At 39.6% G+C, this 25,688-nt stretch overlaps 1 protein-coding gene across 6 annotated transcripts in view; it reads left to right on the top strand.

The window, feature by feature from the left end:
* Positions 1-25,688, top strand: part of NR1H4 (nuclear receptor subfamily 1 group H member 4) — a 70,050-nt gene extending 44,362 nt beyond the window's left edge. For 3 of the 6 annotated variants that reach the window (XM_079776002.1, XM_079776003.1, XM_079775999.1), the window contains 7 exons: positions 1,061-1,201; positions 3,022-3,155; positions 5,257-5,355; positions 5,688-5,787; positions 8,700-8,846; positions 21,734-21,847; positions 24,402-25,688. In XM_079776002.1, the coding sequence (XP_079632128.1) occupies positions 1,061-1,201; positions 3,022-3,155; positions 5,257-5,355; positions 5,688-5,787; positions 8,700-8,846; positions 21,734-21,847; positions 24,402-24,640 (974 nt within the window). In that variant the 3' untranslated portion in view covers positions 24,641-25,688. Of the gene's footprint in view, positions 1-1,060; positions 1,214-3,021; positions 3,156-5,256; positions 5,356-5,687; positions 5,788-8,699; positions 8,847-21,733; positions 21,848-24,401 lie in introns of all 6 variants that reach the window. The other 3 variants (XM_079776000.1, XM_079776001.1, XM_079775998.1) reach the window with 1 other exon arrangement.

Here is a 25,688-nt window from a genome sequence, read left to right as displayed (position 1 = left end):
CCACAATAAAGACTCAACCTCAAGACTTAGCTCAACACTCACTTCTGAGTCTGACTTCTTCCTCCAGAACCAACCATTCCCCCTGCCTCCTCTGCCCCAGCACAGCCCAGGAAGGCTTAATTTTACTTGTTTGATTCTTTGCATGGCTTTGCCCTCAGTCAGCCTGTAGACGCTAAGAGGGCAGGGATGACTTACCTACCTTTGTACCACTAGCACCTAGAATAAGTATGCCAGCCCATAATTGACCCCCAATCCTATCTAATAAAAGAGTAATATGCGAATTGACCATCACTCCAAGACACAAGATGGCCACCCCCATGTGGACACAAGATGACCGCCACAAGATAGCCTGCAGAGGAGGGCAGTTGTGGGCAGTTAAGGGTGACCAGGCCTGCAGGGGAGGACAGTTAGGGGCGACCATACTGGTAGGGGAGGGCAGTTAGGGGTGACCAGGCTGGCAGGGGAGGGCAGTTGGGGGCAATCAGGCCGGCTGGGGAGCAGTTAGGTGTCGATCAGGCTGGCAGGGGAGTGGTTAGGGGGTGATCAGGCTGGCAGGAAGAAGTGGTTAGGGGCAATCAGGCAGAGGCACGTGAGTGGTTGGGAGCCAGCAGTCCTGGATAGTGAGGGGTATGTCCAACCGCCCCTTTAGGCCCGATCCCACCGGGTGGTCGGACATCCCTCAAGGGGTCCCAGATTGGAGAAGGTGCAGGCTGGGCTGAGGGACACCCCTCCCCGTTCACGAATTTTGTGCACCAGGCCTCTAGTGAAGATACAATGAGCATAATTTATCTTAAAAAATGAACTGAGGGTTGTTTTTTTTTTCTTAGAAAGGCTATCATGGAAACATGTCTTTATTTTTTGAGAGATGAATTAAAAACAGCAGCTTTCTGGGTGATGCATTGCAGTTGAAAGCACTTTGTCAACAGTGCACGCAAGGATTACCTGGCGGCTGCTGCTCTCCCGGGGTCCAGGAGAAGATTCTTGGGCATCTCAGTCCTAATGTGTTTTTCTGAGTAGACGGTGTTAGGAGTCTTTTCACTCCTCTCTGTTTCTGCCACAGGTTTCTTCAGGAGAAGCATCACCAAAAATGCCGTGTACAAGTGTAAAAACGGAGGCAACTGTGTGATGGACATGTACATGCGAAGGAAGTGCCAGGAGTGTCGACTAAGGAAATGCAAAGAGATGGGAATGTTGGCTGAATGTATGTATAGAGGTATTCGCATCAAGCAATTAAATTCCACTAAATATCTCTTACGAAGGCAGATGCCAGGTAACGCCTCTAATTAGAATGGCACTTCACGCATTAAAGAAGGGACTTACTAAGCCATCTAAGTTCTTGAAAAGGATCATGAACCACTGAATTGTCCAAACTGTCAGCTAAAGAGCATTCTCTTCACCTGAAAAAAACAACAGCTGTGTCTTGTTGTTCATTGTTGCAATGAGACATGGAGCAAAGTGGCAATATTTTAATAAATTACAAAGAATGACAGTCTAAAAGTTTCCTCCAAATTCAATTTAATATCTCTTTAATTTTTTGTTTAATTAGCATAAAATTCACAGTTGTGGGGAAAATTAAGAATAAGGTATAACTGCCACTGAATTGTCACAATAGAGTTTTAAATCAAGTCATTTTATTAAGAAGCCTTTTTTTTTTTTGGTTGCAGCTCTGAACCAATTTGTATAGATTTACACAGGAAATTAACTCCCCCAAGTTTTAATATCATTTGGTGCTTCAATCTGATAAGAAAAAAGACAGTGTATTAACTCCTGGCTTTGTGAGAAACCGTAATCTTCATCAACATTTGGAATGCATGCTAGGCTATAACATATTCATTTTTCATTCTGCAAATTCTACAGACCACTCAGATTCTGAGATAGGTCCTGTTCCCCTCCAAACACAAGGAGACAAACAGATGTCACCAAGGGGATGATCACAGTCAGGGAGGGAATGCCACACGAAAGAAAAGCCTTTGGAAGGCGATTCCAGTGCTATTATTCCCAAACCATACAGGCAACTGGGATGGACCCAGACAAATAATGCACGCAGGAGGCGGAAAATAGGTCAGTGTAAACAATCCCAGGCCGGGAGGATGAAAGTTTTATGGTGGCCGATCACAATCTCCTCTCGGCATGTATGAAACGGGAGACTGCAGGAGAGGCTGCTGCTGGAACCCAATCCTGCCATGGAAACATGTGCTTCGACACCAGGCGGCTCATGTGGCTCATCACTTAAACATGACCTTGTCCCAACTGGAGCTCTGGGGACATTTTTCATGGCGCCACCTATAACAGAAGAGTCTATAATATTATTTATGCACATGGACTTGACCAGTAACAGGTGCAAAGCTTTCATACGGTCCTATAAACCGAATTCCCTGGACAAAGAAATTCCTGGGATTTCGTTTCCTTCACATTGAGAGAATGAGGAAGTTAAATAGGAATGTGGAAGATAAGTCTATGTTATTTTTTATAGCTCTGTTTAGTATAAATTAATGATGATAGTATATGATTATTCAAAAGAAAATTTCTAGGTCCCCTGGAGTTATTTTCATCTTTAACTATGTTCTCAATCATTTATACAGTTCTGAAAATGAACAGGATTGGAATTTTTTTTCCTAAAGGATCTTGGCATTTGTTTGATTCAACATGTTTACTTATGTGCTTAATGTGAAATTGAATAGATACCTTATGGTGGTTATAATATTAATATTATGTCTTGAAACCATAACTTTCAAAGTTCCCTAGGACAGGAATAGCGAGTGTCATTCTTCATTGTATTGATCAAATACCTTGCATTTGTACAATACATTGCATTACATCCTTTATATAAAGCTAATTTTTAAAAAAATGATATAACATTTAATATACACAAAACAATGCAAGGTAGATATTATTTCTATTTTACAAATAAAGAAGCTGAGACCCACAGAGGATACATTTATTGTTCAAGGCGAAGTCTCATGACCACACACCCAACAGTACTTTCTGTGGTTGGTTAAGTCTCTATGTTTATTTTTTCAGGCTTGTTAACTGAAATTCAGTGTAAATCCAAACGACTGAGAAAAAACGTGAAGCAGCATGCAGATCAGACCGTTAATGAAGACAGCGAAGGGCGTGACCTGCGACAAGTGACCTCGACCACTAAGTCATGCAGGGTAATAACACGCCACGGTGTCTGCCAAAGCCAGCGCCGCTGAGCTGCTAGGCATGTCGTGGTCTGGCTGGGAGGCTTTCACGTTAGAGCCACAGCCATGAGCAGAATTTCACGTCAGCTGGGCGTTGAGTGGGTTTCTATTTTACAAATAAAGAAGTTTTCCCTTTTTTTTTCTTTTAAAAAAATCTTTATTGTTGAAAGTATTTCATAGGTCCCCCCCGCATCATTAACCTCTTCCAGCCCACTCCCATCCCCCCTCTCCAAGGCCTGCACTACCCCCATGGTCTGTGTCCACGGGTGAATGAGCTTCTTTTTAATCACGAAAGTAATACATCCTTTTTGTTCATGTATTACTAATGCTACTCAACGTTGGGTAGTTGAGATGGAGACCATGTGGCCAAAGCCTAAACATACATGAACTCATTGGCAATACATGTGTAAAAGTCAGATAGTAGGAGTGTATAAAGTAAAAAAAGGGAAAGTTCTCCCTGGCTCCATTTCATTCCTACTACCCAGAGGTTGCCAGTAGAAATGGTTTGGTGTATAAAAGGGATTTTTTCAAACTGAGTTTTGATGACCATTTTTTTCCTGGCCTGTGAGAAGGGAGGGTCAGACTGGGAAGGGTGTGGACTCGATAGAGGCTTGTGAGTCAGTCATTTTTTTTTAAATCCTCACCTGAGGATATTTTTTCCATTGATTTTTTTTTAGAGAGTGGAAGAGAGGAAGAGGAGGGGGAGAGAGAGAAACATCAAGGTGAGAGAGACACATCGATTGGTTGCCTCCCACTGGGGAGGATTGAACCTGCAACCAAAGTATGTGCCTTTGGTCAGGAATCAAACCCAAGACCCTTGGGTCCATGGGCCAATGCTCTAATCACTGAGCAAACCGGCCAGGGCATGAGTCAGTCTTTATCAATGGGTAAAACAGGGTGAATGCACATCTGAGCACCAATAGAGAAAAGCCCTTCTGCTGAGGTCACAGGTCACTCCAGAAATCCTTCAAGCAACTTGGGACAAATAGAGGAATGGCATCTTGTGTGATTAGCTAAACATACTGATAATGCACAGGGCACTTAAAGGAATTTTAATTTGCCATTAGCTGAAAAACCAAGAATCCATTTTTTGTTCAAATCATGCCCTTCTTAATATTTATTACACTACTGATAAAAAAAATCATCCACATTTAGTTTTTCGGGTATATCATTTTGTATTTATCACCGGAAAAGTATTTGATATGAAAGTATTATTTTGCCATAGTGCTTCATCTTTGGTATAAGGCAGCAAAGAGTTGACACAATTATTCACCCTCTTCCAAAGATGCTAGTAAGGGGGAAAGAGATGTTTGGGGGCTGAATGGTCCAGATGGATGACTCTCTACTTTAGGGGTCAGCAGTTTTCTTTTGTAAAGTGCCAAATATTTTAGGCTTTGGCCACATGGTCTCCATCTTAACTACCCAACGTTGAGTAGCATTGGTAATACATGAACCAATGAATACGGTTATCTTCCAGTGGATTTACAAAACCAGGTGGATTCGGTTCATGGGCCCCAGTGTGTCAGCCACTGTTCTAAATAAATATCCTCAAATGGAGTCTCCATGTTATATGGGGGAACTTTTCCTTAGGTATGGCCAAACCTTGAACTTGCACTGAACTTCTCTATGAATGGGTTCAATAGGCTTCATATCCAGATTATTATTTATTCCTAAGAAATACATGAAAGAAACTGTTTGTTTTCCCCTATTTTACAGAGAGGAAAATGAGTACCTTGGGACAAATTTAGTGAAATAGGACATGACTTACCCAAGGGCTCAAAAAAGTGATGACACAATCAGAGCATACAGTTCCTGCTATATTTAGGGCTTTCCCCAACAATTTCTGATATTTAGTTTACTCCAGATGAGTGTGTGTGTGTGTGTATATACATATATATATATGTACATATATATGTATATATATATATGTACATATATATATGTATATATACACATACATATATATGGAGAGAGAGAGAGAGAGAGAGAGAGAGAGAGAGAGAGAGAGAGAGAGAGAGAAAATGCCTCATAGCCACCCTCCCTAACATCTTTTATTTTTTTGCCAGTGTAGGAGAAAACTGAACTCACCCTGGATCAACAGAATCTTCTACATTATATTATGGATTCATATAGCAAACAGAGGATGCCTCAGGAAATCACAAATAAAATTGTACGTACACTATCTGAAAATGCATGGGCTTAAACTTAGTATTTTCTGGGCGTTTACTATGTTGGAGGTGGAATTAATATATAAACATGTTACTTTGAAATGATTAGAGCCAAGAATTTGTTATACATTTAAGCTTTTAGCAGCATTAAATAACTAATGAGAAAGAAGTCTCATATTTATCTTGGTAATAATAATTGCTCTCCAAGGACCTGAAAAATATGAACTAGGTTTTTAAATGTTATTGTCTAAGTCTGGTTCTTTAGCCTAATGATTTTATACTGTTTTATCCTTTTATCTACTTATTAATCATTTGCTTTTTTCTTAAAATTCAGTTAAAAGAAGAATTCAGTGCAGAAGAAAATTTTCTCATTTTAACTGAAATGGCTACCAGTCATGTACAGATTCTTGTAGAATTCACAAAAAAGCTTCCAGGTATCTTTACATGTAGTTACTTCTCTGCTACACTGTGTGATATTCTTGTGACATTAAGAGAGGCAAGTCTGTTTGGTTCAAAAGGAGAATTATCTCACATCTGATTTAATATGTCTACTACAGACGTAAAATGTTAGAGCCAGATAGGGTATTTAAAATCATTTATGCTAATTCTTCCAAATTGATAAATTAAGAAATAGTGACTTTGCTAAGTTGTGATTCATTCATTTATTCATTTAATAATGTTTGTCGATAACTACTCTATACTAAGTACCTAGCTATTACCTACAAGGAGAGTGATTAAAGGGTATAATTAAAAAAAAGTATATGCAAAGTGCTGTTTGAACAAAAATGAAGTAATTGCTGATTATATTTGAGAAAGACAAGAAGGCTTCTTAGAGAATCATATTTGAGTTGGATCTAAAACAAAAAGGAGCTTTCCAGGTGACATTGAGGAGAGGGGTCATTTGAAATCAAGAAATCTGCTTGTGAAAATATAATGAGGCATGAGTAAGAAGCGAATTATTAGAGAAGGAAGGGAAAATTCACTGTGGCTATAGCATAATGTCTGTGGCTCCTTGGTTAGACATAAGGTAAGCTGGTACCACACCAGTTAGGGCCTAACTAAGGGTTTTAATTCTCATCCCCTGGATGATAAAGAGTTCTTGGTGCCTTTTTTAAAAGATGGAAATGATGAGATTTATGTTATAGAGATATAACTTTATTAGGTTCGTATTAGATGGATATGAACAGGGAAGAACTGTAGGCAAGGAGAATCAGTTACTATGCTACTGCATTAGTCCAAGCAACAGGGCTTGAAATAAAGCAATAGCAGTGGGAGAGAGAATAGGAAACAAAATAAAGAGATATTTAAAAATTGGTAGCACTTGATGAACAAGTGTCCATCATGTGTGGGATGAGAGAGAGGGATTTATCCAGTCATTCTGATGGTATCAGTACAGGAAACTGGAATGCAAGCTTCTTATCTCCCAGAGTCCAATTCTTTTAGATACAATTTCAATGCAATCTAAGCCAATAGGTTTAAGTTGTTTTGTTGTCTTAAAAATATATTAGTACATTAAAATCTCATGGTCTAGAAGAATATAATAAATACCTTATATAGCTGCATAACACAGTAATATTAAATTACAGAAGGTAACTTCTGACATAGGATTTTAATTAAACATGTTAATTTGCCTTCTTTTGCCAGCATTATGCTATTATTTTATTAAATGAGTCAGAGATAAACATAAGCCTACATAAAACTCATAAAATGTGGGAAGAAAGTTCTCGTTATCATGGAAACATTAATATTCTCTCATTTCTTTATTAACAATGAAAAACAGAACTTAATTTGTTTTATGATAATTAAGCTGAAGGCAATCTTGATCAAAAACATGATTATTCAAGAGTTAGAAACTGTGGGAAGAGATATTGGAAAGGGAGAAATATGATGTTTTTTGTTGTTTATGGGAAAAGATTTTTCATTTCAAATGGTCAGTTGATCTTTAACCAAGAAATATTGAGGACAAATAAAAATCTTACTTATAATAAGGTAGCTTATGTGAAAGCAATGGCAATATCTTACACACCTCTTCAATCCTGTGCCTCGACTGGATTGTTAGGGAGAGAGCATAATTAATGTGTGTTTAATGAGCAAAGTAGAAGGAAAAAAATAAAAACACAGAAGGAAAGAAAAGACAACCCTTGAGAAGGAAAAAAATGTTTTAACAATAATTATAGAAATGACATTATTACAAATAGTAATAATAGTATGCAATACTAATAATGAAAGAGTGTTTTGTGAAGGACCGAGTTGAGAGATTCCATTCCACAGTTCACTGAGGCCTGTCCAGAGTGCTAGAGCACTTAGATTCTCTGAAACAGTGACATTACTTCATTATCCTTAGCGTTACTCTCTTCTCTAAACTCCCATTGCTATTTAATACTTTCCTAGGCCATTTATTCCCTGAAGGCATTATCATTATTTTATCTCTATTCATGGTATGTGTACACATGTGCACATGAGCTTGTGTTTGTTTCCCATTCATTACTTTAGTCAGTCATTTTCTCTGCCCTGCATGGTGGAGGGCTGAGCTTAGAGAAGATAGCACAACATGACCTTGATTGAGTGTGTGTGTTTTTTTTATTGGAAATGCTACACATTCTCCAGGTTGACTAAAGATCCATGAGTTGGCCAAATATTTCTTTAAACCTCTAGATACACGTAAAGATTTTTCTGGCTTGTGGAAACTTCCATTCTGCAGAGTTGACCTCTGACACCAGATGTAACTAAAATAATGCCTCAAAGAGAATCTGCTTGCCTCTGACTTTTGAGGGTGGCTTCAACTGCATCAGCCCTGTCTGCCATAACATATACACTGAGTGGCCAGATTATTATGATCTCTGAACGCATAATAATCTGGCCACTCAGCGTATATGTATATATATATTAGAGGCTGGGTGCATGAATTCGTGCATGGGTGGGGTCCGGCCAGCCAGGCCACGGGGAGGGGACATGGGCGGTTGGCCGGCCTGCCTGCTGGTGGAACTCCTGGTCGAGGGGACAGTTTGCATATTAGCCTTTTATTATATAGGATATACACTGAGTGGCCAGGTTATTTTGCGTTCAGAGATCATAATAATTGGGCCACTCAGTATATATATGTATATGACGTGGATCCTCTTTTACCCAACTTCTTTATCAAATCCTACTCAATGAAGATAAAAGTCAGCTTCTATTTGGGAGAGAACAATAGATACTCATTGACTCAGCTTGACTATCCAATCTTAAAACAACTACAAAATAATTTTATGAAAATGTTTTATCAATGGGGATGATGGTGAAGATGAATACTGTTTTATAGCATTTACGACTCCTTGATACTGATTTCATTATCACCTTCATGCAGGATTTCAAACATTGGACCATGAAGATCAGATTGCTTTGCTGAAAGGGTCTGCAGTTGAAGCTATGTTCCTCCGTTCAGCTGAGATTTTCAATAAGAAACTTCCAGCTGGACATGCTGACCTATTGGAAGAGAGAATCCGAAAGAGTGGTATGTGACTTGCTTAATGATGAAAAGAGTTTGTTTCTGCAGCTAAGAATTTGTACAACCCATGAAGGCAGGGCTGTTGCTTGTCTTACGCAATGTTATTTGCCCATTATGAGTAACATGGAGAATGACCCTATAAAGATATGTGTTAAATAGATGGGACTTTTAGAGTCTTGGTTTAAAAAATCCTTGTTGCAATAGCAAAATATGAACACTTTTCACTTCACTGAGATGAAGGGCCACAGGGGGGATTTTTAAAAATTTGGAAAATTAGTCTTGTAAAAAAAAATTGTGTAAAGGAACTGTGGTTATTCAATCCAGAAAAAGATTCATTTATTCAAAGCCCCCAGGTCCAAATGCCTATGTATCAAACTATTAAACATCTTTATTCAAAGAAAAATAAGAGGAAATAAAAATAGAAACACATATATCATTTACTAGGTTTTAGTCACTGTTCTAAATACTTTATATATGATTCCATCAAATCCTTGAAAATATCCTATGAAATAAGTATGTTATTATTCCCATTTTATAGATGAGAGAGCCATGTGTCTTAAACACTGCACTGTACTATCTCAAAAGGCAAATGAAATATTAGTATGAGGAACTCAGTTTAACTTATTATGGAGTAATATTGTAACATGGAGGGTCAAGCAACATCAAAATGTCTCAACAAAACAAAACAGAAACAGACTCATAGATACAGAGAACAGATGATGGTTGCCAAGGGAAAGGAGTGAGGGATGGGGGGAAATGGAGATGTAATAATAATAACAACAACAACAAAGATATCAGAATAGATTACCAGAAATTCTATGCAATTTATTTCAGAAGATAGTTAAAATAGAATAAGTTCTTATTTTCCCCAGAGATTTTACACATAGGTTGGGGGTATGAATGAGATGAGATGAATTTTGAAGATCTTTTTTCTCTCAAGTATTATTATTCTATAATTGACTGGAACAAGTTTAAATACTCACAAAGCCAGTATTTTAGAATAGAGATTGGAAAGAAGGGTTCTGCACCTGTGATGTAAGTAAAATAATTGAAAATTAAAAATATTTTTTGAAGGGAGACTTACCATAGTCATTATGTTTTTTTTTCTTAGTTTAAATTTGAAAGCATAATTAGCATCATTGGTAGATTTTAAAAAACACTTTTAAAAGATGCATTATTCCTATATACCCATTGATATTTTAGTTTAACAACTCCTAGGAGCAAGGTCCTGGCCCTGTCAAGGCAACCGCAGGTGGGACTCAGAATTCAATAAATCTAGGAGCTTTTTTCATAGCAACATAAACTTATATTAACTGAATTATATTAAGTGAATGATGTTGTAAATACCCAAATGGCCCTTGGCCGAAAAAAGGTTCCCCATCCCTGGAAGATATGAACTAGAGTGATATGTTAAGAGAGAGTTAAAGTGTGGAAGAGAATAACAGAGAGATATGACCTCTAGTTGGAAGGGGTCGGGAAAGGTTTCATGGGCATTTTTGCTGGACCTTGAATGATGTTTGATGTGATACTGAATGGAGGTGCAGGAGATAAGGACCGGCAGGAGCAAAGGATTGAGGCAAGAAAGCTCAGGTTCTGCATGCTCAGGTTCTGCACGCAAAGAAGAGTGAATAATCGAGTTTGATCAGATTAAGAGTTATAGTAAAAAGAGATAAAAAGAAAACATAGAACAAAATGGTTGAGGACCTTAAATGTTGGAGTCAAGATTTTATTCTTTGTTTCCTATGTAATGGCCGGACAGAGATTTTTGAGTGGGAAGGGAAAACATCAAATTATGCTTTACAAATCTTCCAGAAATATTAGGATAAGCCAGGATGAGAGACACCTGATAGGAGGCAAGGGTGTGACCCCTGCTGCTGGGAGAAATGGAGAGGAAGAGAAGGATCTAGAAAATACATGATTGTAGCTTTTCACCCTTTGAAGGACATTGCGTTGTCAAGAAATACAGATTCTGGTCCTGGACAGTGTGTGTGTGTGTGTGTGTGTGTGTGTGTGTGTGTGTGTCCAGGAGACTGTGGGTAAGGGAGAAGGATTGAATCAGGTAACCTCCAAGGCACCATCCAGTTCTACAAGTCTTATTGTTTTTCTTAATTCTTGTCAATTGGATCTTCTTTGCCATAAATTTTTCTGATTGATGGCTTAACCAGTCATTTGGCCGGCTACTTAAGTATCCTGATTTTTAATTTAATTTTATTTTATGATGGTAAGCATATTTAACATGAAATATACCCTTTTAACAACTATTTAAGTGGTATTGTTGACTGTAGGTGCAATGTTGAATGGCAGATCTCTGGGACTTACTCATCTTGCTTAACAGAAACTTTATGCCCATTGATTAGAAGGAGGAAATAAGTAATTATTAATTAAAGGGCAAATACCTTTATTTTAAAGTTGCAATGAGTAATTGACAGTTCATCTTGGGAAGGATGAACTGCAGGCTGCTGACTTTTCATAGTTCAGGCGATTGAATGTAAATTGGTGGTTCTCTCTCTGCGGAAAGTTGTGGCTGCGGCCTGTGATGGAAGACACCTCTCCAGCTTCCCTGGCCAGCTATTTGGTCCTGGTTTCCATACACCGTGACAGTGCTCTGTTTAGGAAAACACATGAGTCAAATCTAGCTTTTTAAAAACTAATAAAGTAAAAACAGATGATGACTCATACGATAAAATATTGTTAATTTTACAGATATGTCTCCAATTATCAAAGAATCTTACTCAGGTTGATGTGTTCTTGATTTATACATCAACAGACAATGGTGATGAAGAATCTGGCTTGAATCTAGGCTCTTCTACTTATTATATGTCCCTTTTTTGTTAAAAACTATTGAAATAGACCCCATAACTAGTTTGATCTCTTTGAAATCATGGCTAACTTTAATATTTGTTCTACAAACCACCTTGATTTGATATTAAAAACTCTGTAGGCAGGGGCTGCCTCTTTTTGACTTAGTATTTTAACCCAGGTACCTAGTGCATGCCTGGCTTGGAGTAGGTGCTCAACAAATATCTGTGAATAAGTGGATGGATGGATGGATGGTTTATTATCTGAAGCTGTGAGTCTAGTCCATTTATTTTCTTTTCAGATGGTTCTTCCATCTGAAAAGAAAATAGAACCATTCCACTCACCCCAACAGGTCCAGTCCTGCCCCAGACTCAGCAAACTCTGGGGAACCCAAATTGCATCTAATTCTAAGCACTTGGTTCAGCCTTGTGACAATCCCTGCCTTCCTGTGAGTCTATCTGGCGAGTCAGAAAGGCTTGCAAAGTTGACAGTTGAATCTTGGAGGATGATTAGAAACTTGACAAACCACAAAAGTCTGAGAAAGGCATTCCAAGATATATAGCATTATAATATAACTAGAGGCCCAGTGCATGAAATTTGTGCACTGAGAGGGGGTTCCCTCAGCCCGGCCTATGCTTTCTCACAGTCTGGAGCCCTCAGGGGATGTCTGACTGATGGCTTAGGCCCATTCCCCACAGGGAGTGGGCCTAAGTCAGCAGTCAGACATCCTTAACGCCGCTGCGAAGGCAGGAGAGGCTCCTGCCACCACCTCTGTGCTTGCCAGCCGTGAGCCTGGCTTCTGGCTGAGTGGCGCTCCCCCTGTGGGAGCACACTGACCACCAGAGGCCAGCTCCTGCATTGAGTGGGATCGGGCCAAAACCGGCTCTCCAACATCCCCCAAGGGATCCCAGATTGCGAGAGGGCACAGGCTAGGCCAAGGGACCCAACTAGTGCATGATCGTGGCCAGGGAGGGACTGTGGGAGGGCTCCAGGGCATGTCTGGCCCATCTTGCTCAGTCCTGATCGACTGGACCCCAGCAGCATGCTAACCTACCAGTTGGAGCATCTGCCACCTGGTGGTCAGTGCACATCATAGCGAGTGGTTGAGCGGCCTTAGCATATCATTAGCCTATTATACTTTGATTGGTTAACTGGACAACCGGACACTTAGCATATTAGGCTTTTATTATATAGGATAACATAGAAAGTGCAAATATGTGAAGGGATGAGAGATTAACCATGTATAGGACTCACAAGTTCTTTAATATTATTAGAAAATAATATTTGTAAAGCTGAAATTGTAGTAAGTGCTAGATACTAAAAGACACTGAATGCCAGGAAAGTAGTTTAATTTAGTCGTTATATAATGGGGTGCCTTTGTAATATTCTGACCAGATGTGACATGACCATAGAAGTACTGTAGAAAGATTTTTCTGGCAGTATTATGAAGGAAGGGTTAGAGAGATTGAGACAAGAAGCAGAGAGAGACCAATGCAGCAACTAGGTGAGAAATGGTGAGGGTCTTGCAGGCTAAAAATATGTAATAAAAAATTCTTGCTTGATAACATAAATTTCAGAACTTGAATCTGCAAGTGTTGAAAGGTTCAAAAATGAAGTTTTCCAGCTCTGGCCAGTGTGTCTCAGTGGTTAGAGCATTGGACCATGCACTGAAGGGTTGCGGGTTTGATTCCCAGTTAAGGGCATGTGCCTGGGTTGCAAGTTTGCTCCCCATCTCCTGGTCGGGCACATGTGGGAGGCAACCAATCAATGTGTCTCTCTCACATGGATGTTTCTCTGTCTTTCTCTTTGTCCCACTCTCTCTCTCTTCCACTGTCTCTGAAAAGCATGGAAAAAATATCCTCTGGTGAGGATTAACAGAAAATAAAAAGTTTTCCAGCATGTGGTCTCTATAAATAAAGATGCATGCCTCTAATTCATAAGATACTTTACCCAAAATTTGACCACATATTGGGAAAATAAAAAGCATCCAAATTCGCATGCTATTAGTATTTTATTATCTATCATGGTGGTTCTATTTATTCATATTTATGAATTTGCTTCTCCCAGTGGATTTTCAGAACATTGCCTCCTCCACACACCACATAAAAACCTAATCTTGCCAGGTGACCTTTCAAAATAACTTTTCATTCTTATGCAAATATAACACATTCATATTTGTATTGTACTTGAAATTCCACAGTAACAATGTCTGTTACCCTGTTTATGCCTACACAACTCTTTAAAGAATATAATGTGAGATTTCTTTTCTTGTTCTCCAAGTTCATATGCCTTTCTTTGCTATTATTACATACCAATTCTATGAACAAACATACAGTTTCCTCAGATACGTTTATTTAATGAGGGTTATAGTGTTTATTTATGTTAACTGAGGCTTCAGAACATATATCTGACACAACCTTTGGTTAAGTTGTTTCTACATAATTTTAGTGCATCAATATTTTTATTCCCAATGTAGTTGTATGAAAATTAGATTTTTAAGATGGAAGTCTTATTAAAAATAGGAATAATCATATAATACCATTAAGTATGGTATTAGGATTGAAATAGGCTTGCTAACACTGAAAGAGTTTATATTTTAACAGCAAAGAAATTAGCAATAACATCTCACAAACCAAAGAAACTTGCTCTGTTACATATATAACTAACCTCTGAAATTCATAGTATTTTGTGGCCTTTTTGGATCTCCATAACAGACAGAAATGAAATATTCCATTAAGTGTTTATCAGGATGACAGTATACTTTGTGATTTTGCAATGGTTTGTTTTTACATATTTTATCCTGTTCATGTTCCCAGTGGCCCCTGAAGGTGGATGCTATGCCACTATTTTATAGATGGGGGAATGGGCTTAGAGAGGCTAGATGACCTGCCCACGGTAAGACAGTTAATCAGCAGAGTGCCATGAGATGAACACAGCTGTTCTAGTCAAAGCCCAGCAGTCTTTTCCTACCGTGCACCTGTTACTTACTAAGATCTAACATTTGCCAACTATCAGCTGGTAGGGAATATAAAGACTGGTAAGTTATAGTTCCTGCCCTTTGGTTAAGAGATAAAGTATAAGCACAGCCAGCAATTTTAAATAGTTTTTAAGTAAATTATAAAATGAATAGGGCCGGTGAGGTCAGAGAAAGGAGAAATTCTTACTAGAGTGATAAAGTTGTAGCTAGTTTATAGTAGCATAATAAAGTATACTGTATGTAGTATACTATGCTTAGTTTTCTGCTCTTTAAATACACATGACTTCACTGCTTTAGACTTGGAAATAAATGAAAACAATGATAAGAACTACATTTTCTAAAGAAGTAGATGTAAACTATCGGTTCCAATACTATCTTTGAAAGAAAGGTTAGAAATATAAAGAAACAAATGACAGAATATTTACAAGAAAAGGAAATGCTTACACAAAGTTTAAAATTGGTAACAGCTCTCCTTTTGCTTTTCAAAATGGTGATGGAATACTTTTGGCATGGACAAATTTGGGGCTCAAATTGTAGGAAGAAAATTTTCTCAAAATAAGAGAAAGTATTGAAGTAATACATGAGTTTATATTCTCATTAGCCCTCAGCTGTACCCATGAGCCTTTTATATTTGTCCCATTTTGGTCATTATGAATTTATTTATGTATCTGCCTCTTGCATTAATCTGTCAATTGCTTGAGGATCACTCCCAGCACTATCACAGCGCCTGGCACATATTAGATGTACAAAAATTGGTGAATTTTATTGGGATGAATCTGGGACTTGATAGTCCAAACCCTCTCAATTCCTAAGCACTGGTGAGGTCTAATTTGACCAGATAACTTTTAGCCACTAGGACTAATGGGAGGTGTGTTATTTATTAAACTAGGGGCCCAGCGCACAAAATCGCACAAGACTCAGACCTGGCATGCCGTAGGACCCAGGGTCAAGTCCCGCCTGTGCCACGGGACGCAGCATCAAGGCACCTCCTGGTGACTGGTCTTTGGTCATTACGGTGTTACTACCACTGGGTTTTTATTATATAGATATTTTCTTGTTAATCCTCACCCGAGGATATTTTCCCATTGATTTTTAGAGAGAGTGGAACAGGGAGAGACACAGAGAGAGAAACATCAATGTGAGAGAGACACATCGATTGGTTGCCTCCTGCACATGCCCCAAGTAGGGCCAGGGATCAAGTCTGCAACCCAGGTATGTGCCCTTGACCAGAATTGAACCCAGGACCTTTCAGTCCGTGGGCTGATTCTCTATCCACTGAGCCAAACCAGCTAGAGCTGTTGGCAGGTTTTTACTAAGACCAACACTGTGGCACAAATGACTCTGAGTACAAGTTAGCTGTAGGCTAGGCTCCATTCTCTTAGCATCATGAGAATGTTTCCATTGTCTTAATAGCATCCTTTCCCCCATCACATCTCATAACGATGTCACCTTCATCATAAGAACTAGCAAAATGTAATATTGCATAATTGAATATGCATTTATTAATCTCCTGCCATGTCTCAGCAGCACGCTGGTTACTAAGGATACAGAGATGAACAAGAAGCATCTGTGGAGCATGCTTTACTGGCCAGGCGGTGTGCCAGGCACTGAGAATAGTTGGTTTCTACTCTCATAACATTTATATGGTATTTCACATTCTAATGGGATGGAAAGAAATGAGTTGTGACAAGTGCAATAGAATTGAACATTGAGAAGGGAGCAACTAATTCTGATACACGGTGACAGAGGAAGCTCCTGAGAGAGAACAAAATTTGCATTTGACCTTGAAACATGGATGGGGTGTCCTAGCCTAACAAGGATCCCTTGTATAAAATGCACATTTGTGCAACACACACACACACACACACACACACACACACACACACACACCCCTACCTCTGCTCTATTTTTGTCTCCAATGAAAACTAGAAAGTTAATTAGGAAATAAAAGACAATTGCATTTTAAAATAACTTACGACAGCATAGCATTTATTCTGTCAAATAGTTATTCTTTCAAAGAACATTTCTGATCATTGGCCAGTTAATATATCAATCACAGACCTATTTAAAAAAATAAAACAAGAAAACATTTGATAAATAAAGGAAAAGAAGAAACAGAGGAATAAGAATATAAATGGTTTTTCACAACTTCGTACTTTTTCATAGTAGTCTTTATGTTTAAGTTAGAAAATAGTGCCCCCTTGTGACCAAAAATCAGCAAATTGGGGATAAAGAGCCCAAGTGAAGCAAACCTTAAGCAAGTCTCCAGTAAGGAAGAAGCAGGAAAATGGGAAAAGACTGCCCCTTCAGGAAGATGTTATTATTACATTTTTCATGTCAGAAATGGCTGTTCATAGAGACTTAAAACACCTCTTTGTTAATGCTGTTGTGGTTAATTCTGATTATATTTTATTTATTTATTTTAGAGTGAGAGAGAGAGAGAGAGTAAGGGGGAAAGAGAGACATCGATTTGTGGTTCCACTTACTAATGCATTCATTGGTTGATTGTTAAATATGCCCTGACCGGGGAACAAACCCACAACCTTGGCATATCGGGACGACACTAACCAACTGAGCTACCCAGCCAGGGCTTAATTCTGATTATCGATTCTAATTCAAAAGCAGATTTATATTTGATCCATCCTGTAGGGAAATATATTTTTTAAAACCCTCCTATTATTTGTTTTCTACATCTTCTCTATGTTCACTTTGTCCTTTAAAACATACACAAGGTGAAAAATCGTAATAAACATTTTAACCTACTTTTCTAAAATTATCAACTGCAATTAGATTCTGTTACACTGTGACAGAGGTAACATCTTTGGAAAGTAAGTGGGGATTTGGAAAGACAAATAAAATAAAAAATTAGGTAGTCAAAGACAATTTCTAAAAATTAAATATTTTAAAATCAGCTGCCTTTAATATTACTCCCAATTTTTCATGGACTATGTAAAATAATGGCACAGTCATGAGTTATTATTTTAGATAACCACAACTAATAGGTGTAGTCCCCAAGTGCCAAAGACTGACATTGGTTGAAGGTGTAAAAGGATAACCCTACCAAGAAAATTTACTACCTAGAAAAATGCTGAAGCAAATCACTGATCAGCCAATTTGTATTCATCCCTCGGAAATAGCAGACTGTAAAAAACAAAACAAAAACGTTGCTTTGCCTTAAGGCGGGGGAGGGTGGGTGGGTGGGAGGTAATCAACCAAGGATCTTATATGCGTATATGCATGGTACATGGACACAGACAATGATGGGGCAGTGAGGGCCTGGGTGGGGGGCAGGGGCGGGCTGGAGGGAGTCAATGGGAGAGAAAAGGGGGACATACATAATACTTTCAACAATAAAGAATTATTAAAAACATGCCCTAGCTGGTTTGGTTCAGTGGGGAGAGCATCAGCCTGCAGACTGAAGGGTCCCGGGTTCGATTCGGGCCAAGGGCACATGCCTGGGTTGCGGGCTCTATCCCCAGTAGGGGGCGTGCAGGAGGCAGACGATCAATGATTCCTTCTCATCATTGATGTTTCTCTCTCTCTCTCCCTTTCCCTTCCTCTCTGAAATCAATAAAAATATATTTTTTTAAAAAGAATTATTAAAAACAAAAAACAACACAGCTTTGCATACACAAAGGTATATGAGCTTAACATAAGATTATGATGAATTGATACTAAGATGGAACTAATGCATTCATCCAATTCTCCTGAATAACAATAATAATAGCTCTTATAATAATTATTGGCTGTAGTATTTATGCAGGTTTTACTCTTAGCCAGGCACTCTACATATATTATCTCATATGCTACTATTGTTATAATTCACATTTCACAGATGAGGAAACTGAGGCTTAAAGAGTTTAAGTAATGTGCCCAAGACCAAGTCAAAGGTCAGATTTCAAACTCAGAACTGGTTACTACCTCTTAAACACTGTTTGTTGGAAGCCAGGACCGATACTCCCAGGCTCGCTCACACTCCAACCCTCTGCATTTCAAGTTACATCTAGTTTGGTCCTGGACATTCCGTTCAACCGGAAACAGCTGGCTAGAGGTCAGTCTTCCACAGGATGCAATCCCCAAGGTGCTCCACAACGACACTGTTGTTAAGAGAGCCCACAGGAATCATTTCAAGATTCAAAAGTCAAAGGGAAGAAAAGTGTGGTATTTTGACTAAAGAGAGAAAGACCAAGGATTTGGTTTGCGATGCTTCTTTAGGTTTTTCTAAAGGTGAGGATTTAGACTTTCTGATTCTGTGAAGTGTAATATCAGATGATACTTAAATGTTCTAGAATCTGGAATCCAGTTTTGTCCTGGTTTGGCTCTCCAAGCTCTATGGCTTTAGGTCTGGTGTGGGGTGGAATAGAGCAGTCTAGTCTGGCCCAATCCTGGGAACTTATGTTCTTCTCAATTCATCCATAGGTCACATCATAGTCTTGTTTTTTCCCGTCTCCACATTCCGCAGTCAAAGCACAGAACAGGCACCGAACTAGTATTTGTTGAATCAGTGGAGGAAGTAACACAAAGGAGCCTTAACTTACAAAGTGGAGCAAGCTAGATAAAGAAAGAAGGAGGATATTCCAAGTAGCAAGAACAACATGTATAAAACCTGGGTAATGTGCCCTGGCCAGGTGGTCAGTTGGTTCAAGTGTCGTCCCATGAACTAAAGGTTGTAGATTTGATTCCAGGTCAGGGCACACACCTGGGTTGTGGGTTGATCCCCATTCAGGGCAAGTGTGGGAGGCAACCTATTGAGGTTTCTTCCACATTGATGTTTCTCTCTCTCTCTCTCTCTCTCTCTCTCGCTCTCTCTCTCTCTCTCTCTCTCTCTCTCTCCCTCTCTCTCTCTCTCTCCCTCCCTCTCCCTCTCCCTCTCCCTCTCCCTCTCCCTCTCCCTCTCCCTCTCCCTCTCCCTCTCCCTCTCCCTCTCCCTCTCCCTCTCCCTCTCCCTCTCCCTCTCCCTCTCCCTCTCCCTCTCCCTCTCCCTCTCCCTCAAAATTCAACAAAAACATATCCTTGGGTGAGGATTAATTTTTTAAAAACTGGGTGATGTGAACTGTTTAGGAACTGCAATGGCTGGAATAAAGGCTGTGAGATACAATGGAAAGGTTGTGCAGCTTAGTCGCAGCTACGAGCCAGGACTCTGGAGCCTGCTAGCTTTGGTTTGAATCCTGGCTCCACCTCTCACCAGCTGTGTCTTTGGGCAAGTTATAGAACCTCTCTGTACCTATCGCATGGAATGTTAGGAAGATTAAATGAGCTATAGCATAAGAAGTGTTTGGAACAGTGCACTAAATAATTGTGAATTCCTATGATTCTCATGTGGGCGAGTAGTGGGTGGTGGGGTAGGCAGGGGACAGGTCCTGGAGTTTCCTATGTAAAAAGGGAGAACAATTATGCCAAAAGCCATGGAGAATTTTTGAAGGTTTGTAGGAAGTGGGGAGTCAGGGTGTGATTTGATTTTGGAAAGGTAATTCTGAGATGGGTAGGAGGAGACTAAACTGAAGACAGGAAGACCAGTGAGGAGGCCATGGCAGTGCTCCAGATGAAGAGGATAGACTTAAACTAAGTTAATTCCAGGTGCAGTGGAGAGGAGAGGGAGCCGCTCAGTGAGAGTTAGCAGGTCTAACCACAGGAGTTGGCCTCTGACCACGTGAGAGGGAGGCTGAATCTCACTGTCAGGCGGAGCTTTGGGGTGGTGAGGGTAGCAATCACTGAGAGTGGGAACAGTAGGAATGAGGTGTGTTTGCAGGAAGAGGAAGAGTTTCATTTTGTTCATGTTGTCTTAATTTTGGACATGCTGAGTTTGAAGAGAACAGCCAAGCACCAATGCCTAGCAGGTGATGGATGAACAGGTTTGGTAATGCAGAGAGATATCAGACCTCAGATAAGAACTCTAAACATTATTAACTGAAGCTGTTTACACTTCTGGGCTGAAGAACAATAATTGGGGGGTGGTTATTTAAGATGCTATCTATACCTTGATTATAGATATTAATATGAAAAAGATGAGCAAACCCCATCTGGAAAATGGGTGACGTTAGAAGATTCTTTTGACAAGTCAGGAATGTTATCATTTATTGTCAGACAGTAGTGACTAAAACAAAGGCACTACCAAAATTAAAGACTCACCAATCATTGATTTAGTCATATTTTGAGGATTTTGTTAGCTGATCTTTGCCTGGCCTTTGGCTAGAACGTCTATACCAGTGGTCGGCAAACTCATTAGTCAACAGAGCCAAATATCAACAATACAACAATTGAAATTTCTTTTGAGAGCCAAATTTTTTAAACTTAAACTATATAGGTAGGCACATTGTTATTAACTTAATTAGGGTACTCCTTCAATCGCACTGTACGTGCGCGCCTGCATGTGGTATTTTGTGGAAGAGCCACACTCAAGGGGCCAAAGAGCTGCATGTGGCTTGTAAGCTGCGGTTTGCCGACCACTGGTCTATACTAATAAAAGGGTAATATGCTAATTAGACCAGGAGACCTTCTGGGTGATCAGGCTGGTGTGGGGTGGGGAGTTGGGGGCAAGCAGGCCAGCAGCGGGGGCAGTTGGGGGAGAGCAGGCCAGCAGGCAGAGTGGTTAGGAGCGATCAGGCAGGCAGGCAGGTGAGCGGTTAGGAGCCAGCAGTCCTGGATTGCGAGAGTGATGTCTGACTACCGGTTTAGGGATCAGGCCAGCAGGGGAGGGCAGTTGTGGGCGATTGGGCTGGCAGGGGAGGGCAGTTGGGGGTGATCAGGCCGGCAGGGGAGCAGTTAGGCGGCAATCAGGCCAGAAGGCAGAGGCTGTTAGGGGTGATCAGGCAGGCAGGCAGGCAGGCAAGCAGTTAGGAGCCAGTGGTCCCAGATTGTGAGAGGGATGTCCAACTGCCGGTTTATGTGTGATTGAAGAGGGTACAGGCCGGGCTGAGGGATAACCTCCCCCCGCTGCCCCATGCATGAATTTCGTGCACTGGGACACTAGTATAATATATATTGACATTCTTTAAACGTGTGGATATGGGTGCAAATATTCAGATGTGTGTGTATATGTGATATGTTTGTAATTTTACAATTTCAGTTATTCAGCAACTTGACTATGCCTCTGCAATTTTTCACATTTTCCCCACAGGTATTTCTGATGAATATATAACGCCAATGTTTAGTTTTTACAAAAGTGTGGCAGAATTGAAAATGACTCAAGAAGAGTATGCTCTGCTTACAGCAATTGTTATTCTCTCTCCAGGTAATTTTGATGTTAGATTTTCATTTTTATGCTATTGGTTCATTTTTCCAGTATAATCATAATAATGTTTATTAAAGAAAATCTGGGAAACACAGAAACAGAAAAAAATAAAATGGCCTATAATCCCACTGCTTCAAATTGAATCATATTAACATTTCAGTGTATTTCTTCTCAGCCTTTCTTCTAAATCTCGCTTTCATTCAGTAAATGCATTTTTAATACCTAGTATGTGCTAAACATGGTTCTAGACATTGGGGAATATAGAAGTAAAGAAACAGGCAGGACACAGCTGCATGGAGCTCACTACATTCTAGTGGGGTAAGAAAAACAACAAATGAAGAAACAAATAAAAATAATTTGTAGTAATTATTGAGGTGGCAAGTGCTACAAAAATATAAAGATGAGACTATAAGGAAAGAAAGTGGCAGTAGAATGTTATTTTAATTAGTAGTCAAGCAAGGCTTTTTTCAGGGGTTATTAAACAGGAGCTTAAATGAAATTATGCACATACTTTTTAACATAATAATAGAAAGCATACTGTCTTTAAATTTTATTTTATTCATTTATTTTTTGCCCGTGTCACACCTATCTTAGTTTTTAAAAAAATATGTGTTTCAATTGATTTTTAGAGAGAGAGAGGGAGAGGGAGAGAGAGATAGAAACATTGATAAGAGAGAAACATCATTGATCGGCTGCCTCCTGCAAGGCCCCGTACTGGGGATGGAGCCTGCAACCTGAGCATGTGCTCTGATGGGGAATTGAACCAGTGACTTCTTGGTTCATGGATTGGCACTCAGCCACTGAGCCATACTGGCTGGGCTATTTTATTTTTTCAATCCTCACCTGAGTATATGTTTTACAGATTTTTAGAGATAGGGGAAGTGGGCAGGGCAGGGGGGAGAGAAAGAGAGAGAGAGAGAGAGGAAAGAGAGAGGAGAGACATCAATGTATGAGAGAAACATTGATCAGTTGCCTCCCACACAGGACCCCACTGGGGATTGAACCTACAACTTAGGTATGTGCCCTGACCAGGTATTGAACCCACAACCTTTAAGTGCATGGGATGACACTCCAACCAATTGAGCCACACCATAATGTCTTGTTTTATTTATTTATTTATTTATTTTTAATGTCTTGTTTTATTTATTTATTTATTTATTTTTAATGTCTTGTTTTAAAGTGTACTTTTCTTCCAACGTCTTTCCCTATGTCAGTGGTCGGCAAACTCATTAGTCAACAGAGCCAAATATCAACAGTACAACGATTGAAACTTCTTTTGAGAGCCAAGTTTTTTAAACTTCTTCTAATGCCACTTCTTCTAAATAGACTCGCCCAGGCCATGGTATTTTGTGGAAGAGCCACACTCAAGGGGCCAAAGAGCCGCATGTGGCTCGCGAGCCGCAGTTTGCCGACCACTGCCCTATGTCATTTAAAAAATTACACTGGAAAAGTTTATTGTAATGCATGCATCATATTCTATTGTATCGACCAATCATTTACTTAACTTTTACCATATGTTTGGATATTCAGAATACTTCCAATTATTTGTTGTTCTAAACAATGTTGAAATGAATACCTCTATTATATATTTTTCTATTTTTTGCTTATTTATTTGGGAGTAAGTGATGCCACATTCATAATTTGTGGCCTTAAACCATTTTATACATGATATTAAGTCAGAGCTAGTTGTTACTTTGTTGTACCATAAAAAATTATCATTAAAAAGAAGAAAAATATTTTTAATATATTTTTTATTGATTTCAGAGAGAAAGGGAGAAGGAGAAAGAGAGATAGAAATATCAACGATGAGAGAGAATCATTGATCAGCTGCCTCCTGCACACTCCATACTGGGGAATGAGCCCACAACCCGGGCATGTGCCCTGACGGGGAATTGAACCATGACCTCCTGGTTCATAGGTCGACGTCCAACCACTGAGCTACATCAGCTGGGCAAGAAGAAAAACATTTTGACAGTACCTACTAAAGTTATTCATGCATAAACCCTACATCCCAAGTTCCAGTCCTTAGGTTATACCCACCAGAAATGATACTTATGTTCACCATACATGCTACTTTGGGGGCATTAATTGAAAGGGGAGTTTAGGGAGGCCTGTAAATGTTCTATATCTTGATCTAGTTATGATTATATGAGTATATGTACGTGAGTGTATGAAAATTCATCAAGTTGAACACTTCATTTGTACATTTCAACTGTACAACATGTGTGAGTTACACTTCAAAAAGGTTAGCCTTACCTGGCCAGCGTGGCTCAGAGGTCGAGTGTTGAGGAACCAAGAGGCCACGGTTCAATTCCTGGTCAGGGCACATGCCTGCATTACAGGCTTGATCCCCAGTGTGGGGCATGCAGGAGGAGGCAGCCGCTCAGTGATTCTCTCTCATCATTGATGTTTCTATCTCTCTCTCTCTCCTTTCATCTTTGAAATCAATATATATATATATATATATATATATGTTCTAAAGGTTAGCCTTACTGTAATTATGCCAAACCTTCCACTCTTTAATTTTGTCGTTTTATGTTAAACGTCAAAACAGACAGACAATACATAAAGGACAGAGAGGCCGTAGAGAAGCTTCAGGAGCCTCTGCTTGAGGTGCTGCAGAAGCTGTGCAAGATCCATCAGCCTGAGAACCCCCAGCATTTCGCCTGTCTCCTGGGCCGCCTGACAGAGTTGCGGACATTCAACCACCACCACGCAGAGATGCTGATGTCCTGGCGCGTCAATGACCACAAGTTCACCCCGCTTCTCTGCGAAATCTGGGATGTGCAGTGAGGAGCACCCGGGGGCGGGGCCGGCCCTCCGTTTTCCTCTTCTCATAAAGCCGATGTGAAACTTCGCCTTGATTTCATTTGTGCCTGGTTTCACACAAGAATTTTGACGAATATTTATGCAGTAATTACGTAACTTCCACAATTGTAAATACGGGGCTCGGTAGAATGGCTTTCTCTACTTGTTATTTGACACGGCTTCAGGGGATCTTTTCTTCTAATTGGCATGCCCTGTTTGCCTAACTAAATCGTCACTTCAATTCTATTTGTTGAAATAGGGAAAAAATCTCAGTTTGCTCTTCATCTTCCCTTGTTGCATATATTTTATTAAACAGTTGTGTGCACTTTTGGCAATAAACTGAACATAATGCCAACAGGCTTTTATTTGAGAACAGAATCTGAAAAAATACACACACTCTTATGTCTTTAAATGATGAATGACATCGTATTGAGCCCAAGGGGGTAACTACAAAAGGATAAACTCTCAGAATACTAATGCTACATTTTTTCATCCCTGTGAATATTCATTCATTTGTAGTAGCCCTCTGATCATTTCATTTTCTTTGAAGTTCAAAGAGAATAACATACAGAAAAGTTCATGATTATCACATAAAACATTCCCCAAGCGGATTAGTTATGCTTTCAGGGGGACTACTTCTCGTAGTCGGAGTCTGGAGGCAGCATTTACCAATTCAGAGTATGCAGGTAGCTCTATTGGAAGTGCTCACTGTGGGTTTCGGTGCATATAATTCATCATCTTGTTTTGTTTGCTTTTGGAAAACACTCCTTCAGCCTGGTGCACAGCTATTGTATACTTCCCCCCCCAAAGCAGGAATTAGTTCATTTCCTTCCTTCCTTGTTATACTGTTGCACTCTTCTCCCCATTATCCTTTGGTGAATACAATAAAACACCTTCTATAAGTAATGGGCTTATCTCTCCCTTCCTCCTGAAGTCAGCCAAAATGGAGCTTGCTGAGCAAGAAAAGGTTTTCTTTTTGTATTACAATACTAGGGCGACCCTGATGTCCTAAAAATAGCTGGTCAGTGGAAAA

Source organism: Cnephaeus nilssonii, assembly GCF_951640355.1.
Source record: "Cnephaeus nilssonii genome assembly, chromosome: 6".
NCBI lineage: Eukaryota > Metazoa > Chordata > Mammalia > Chiroptera > Vespertilionidae > Cnephaeus > Cnephaeus nilssonii.
This window is presented reverse-complemented; position numbering and strand designations above follow the sequence as displayed.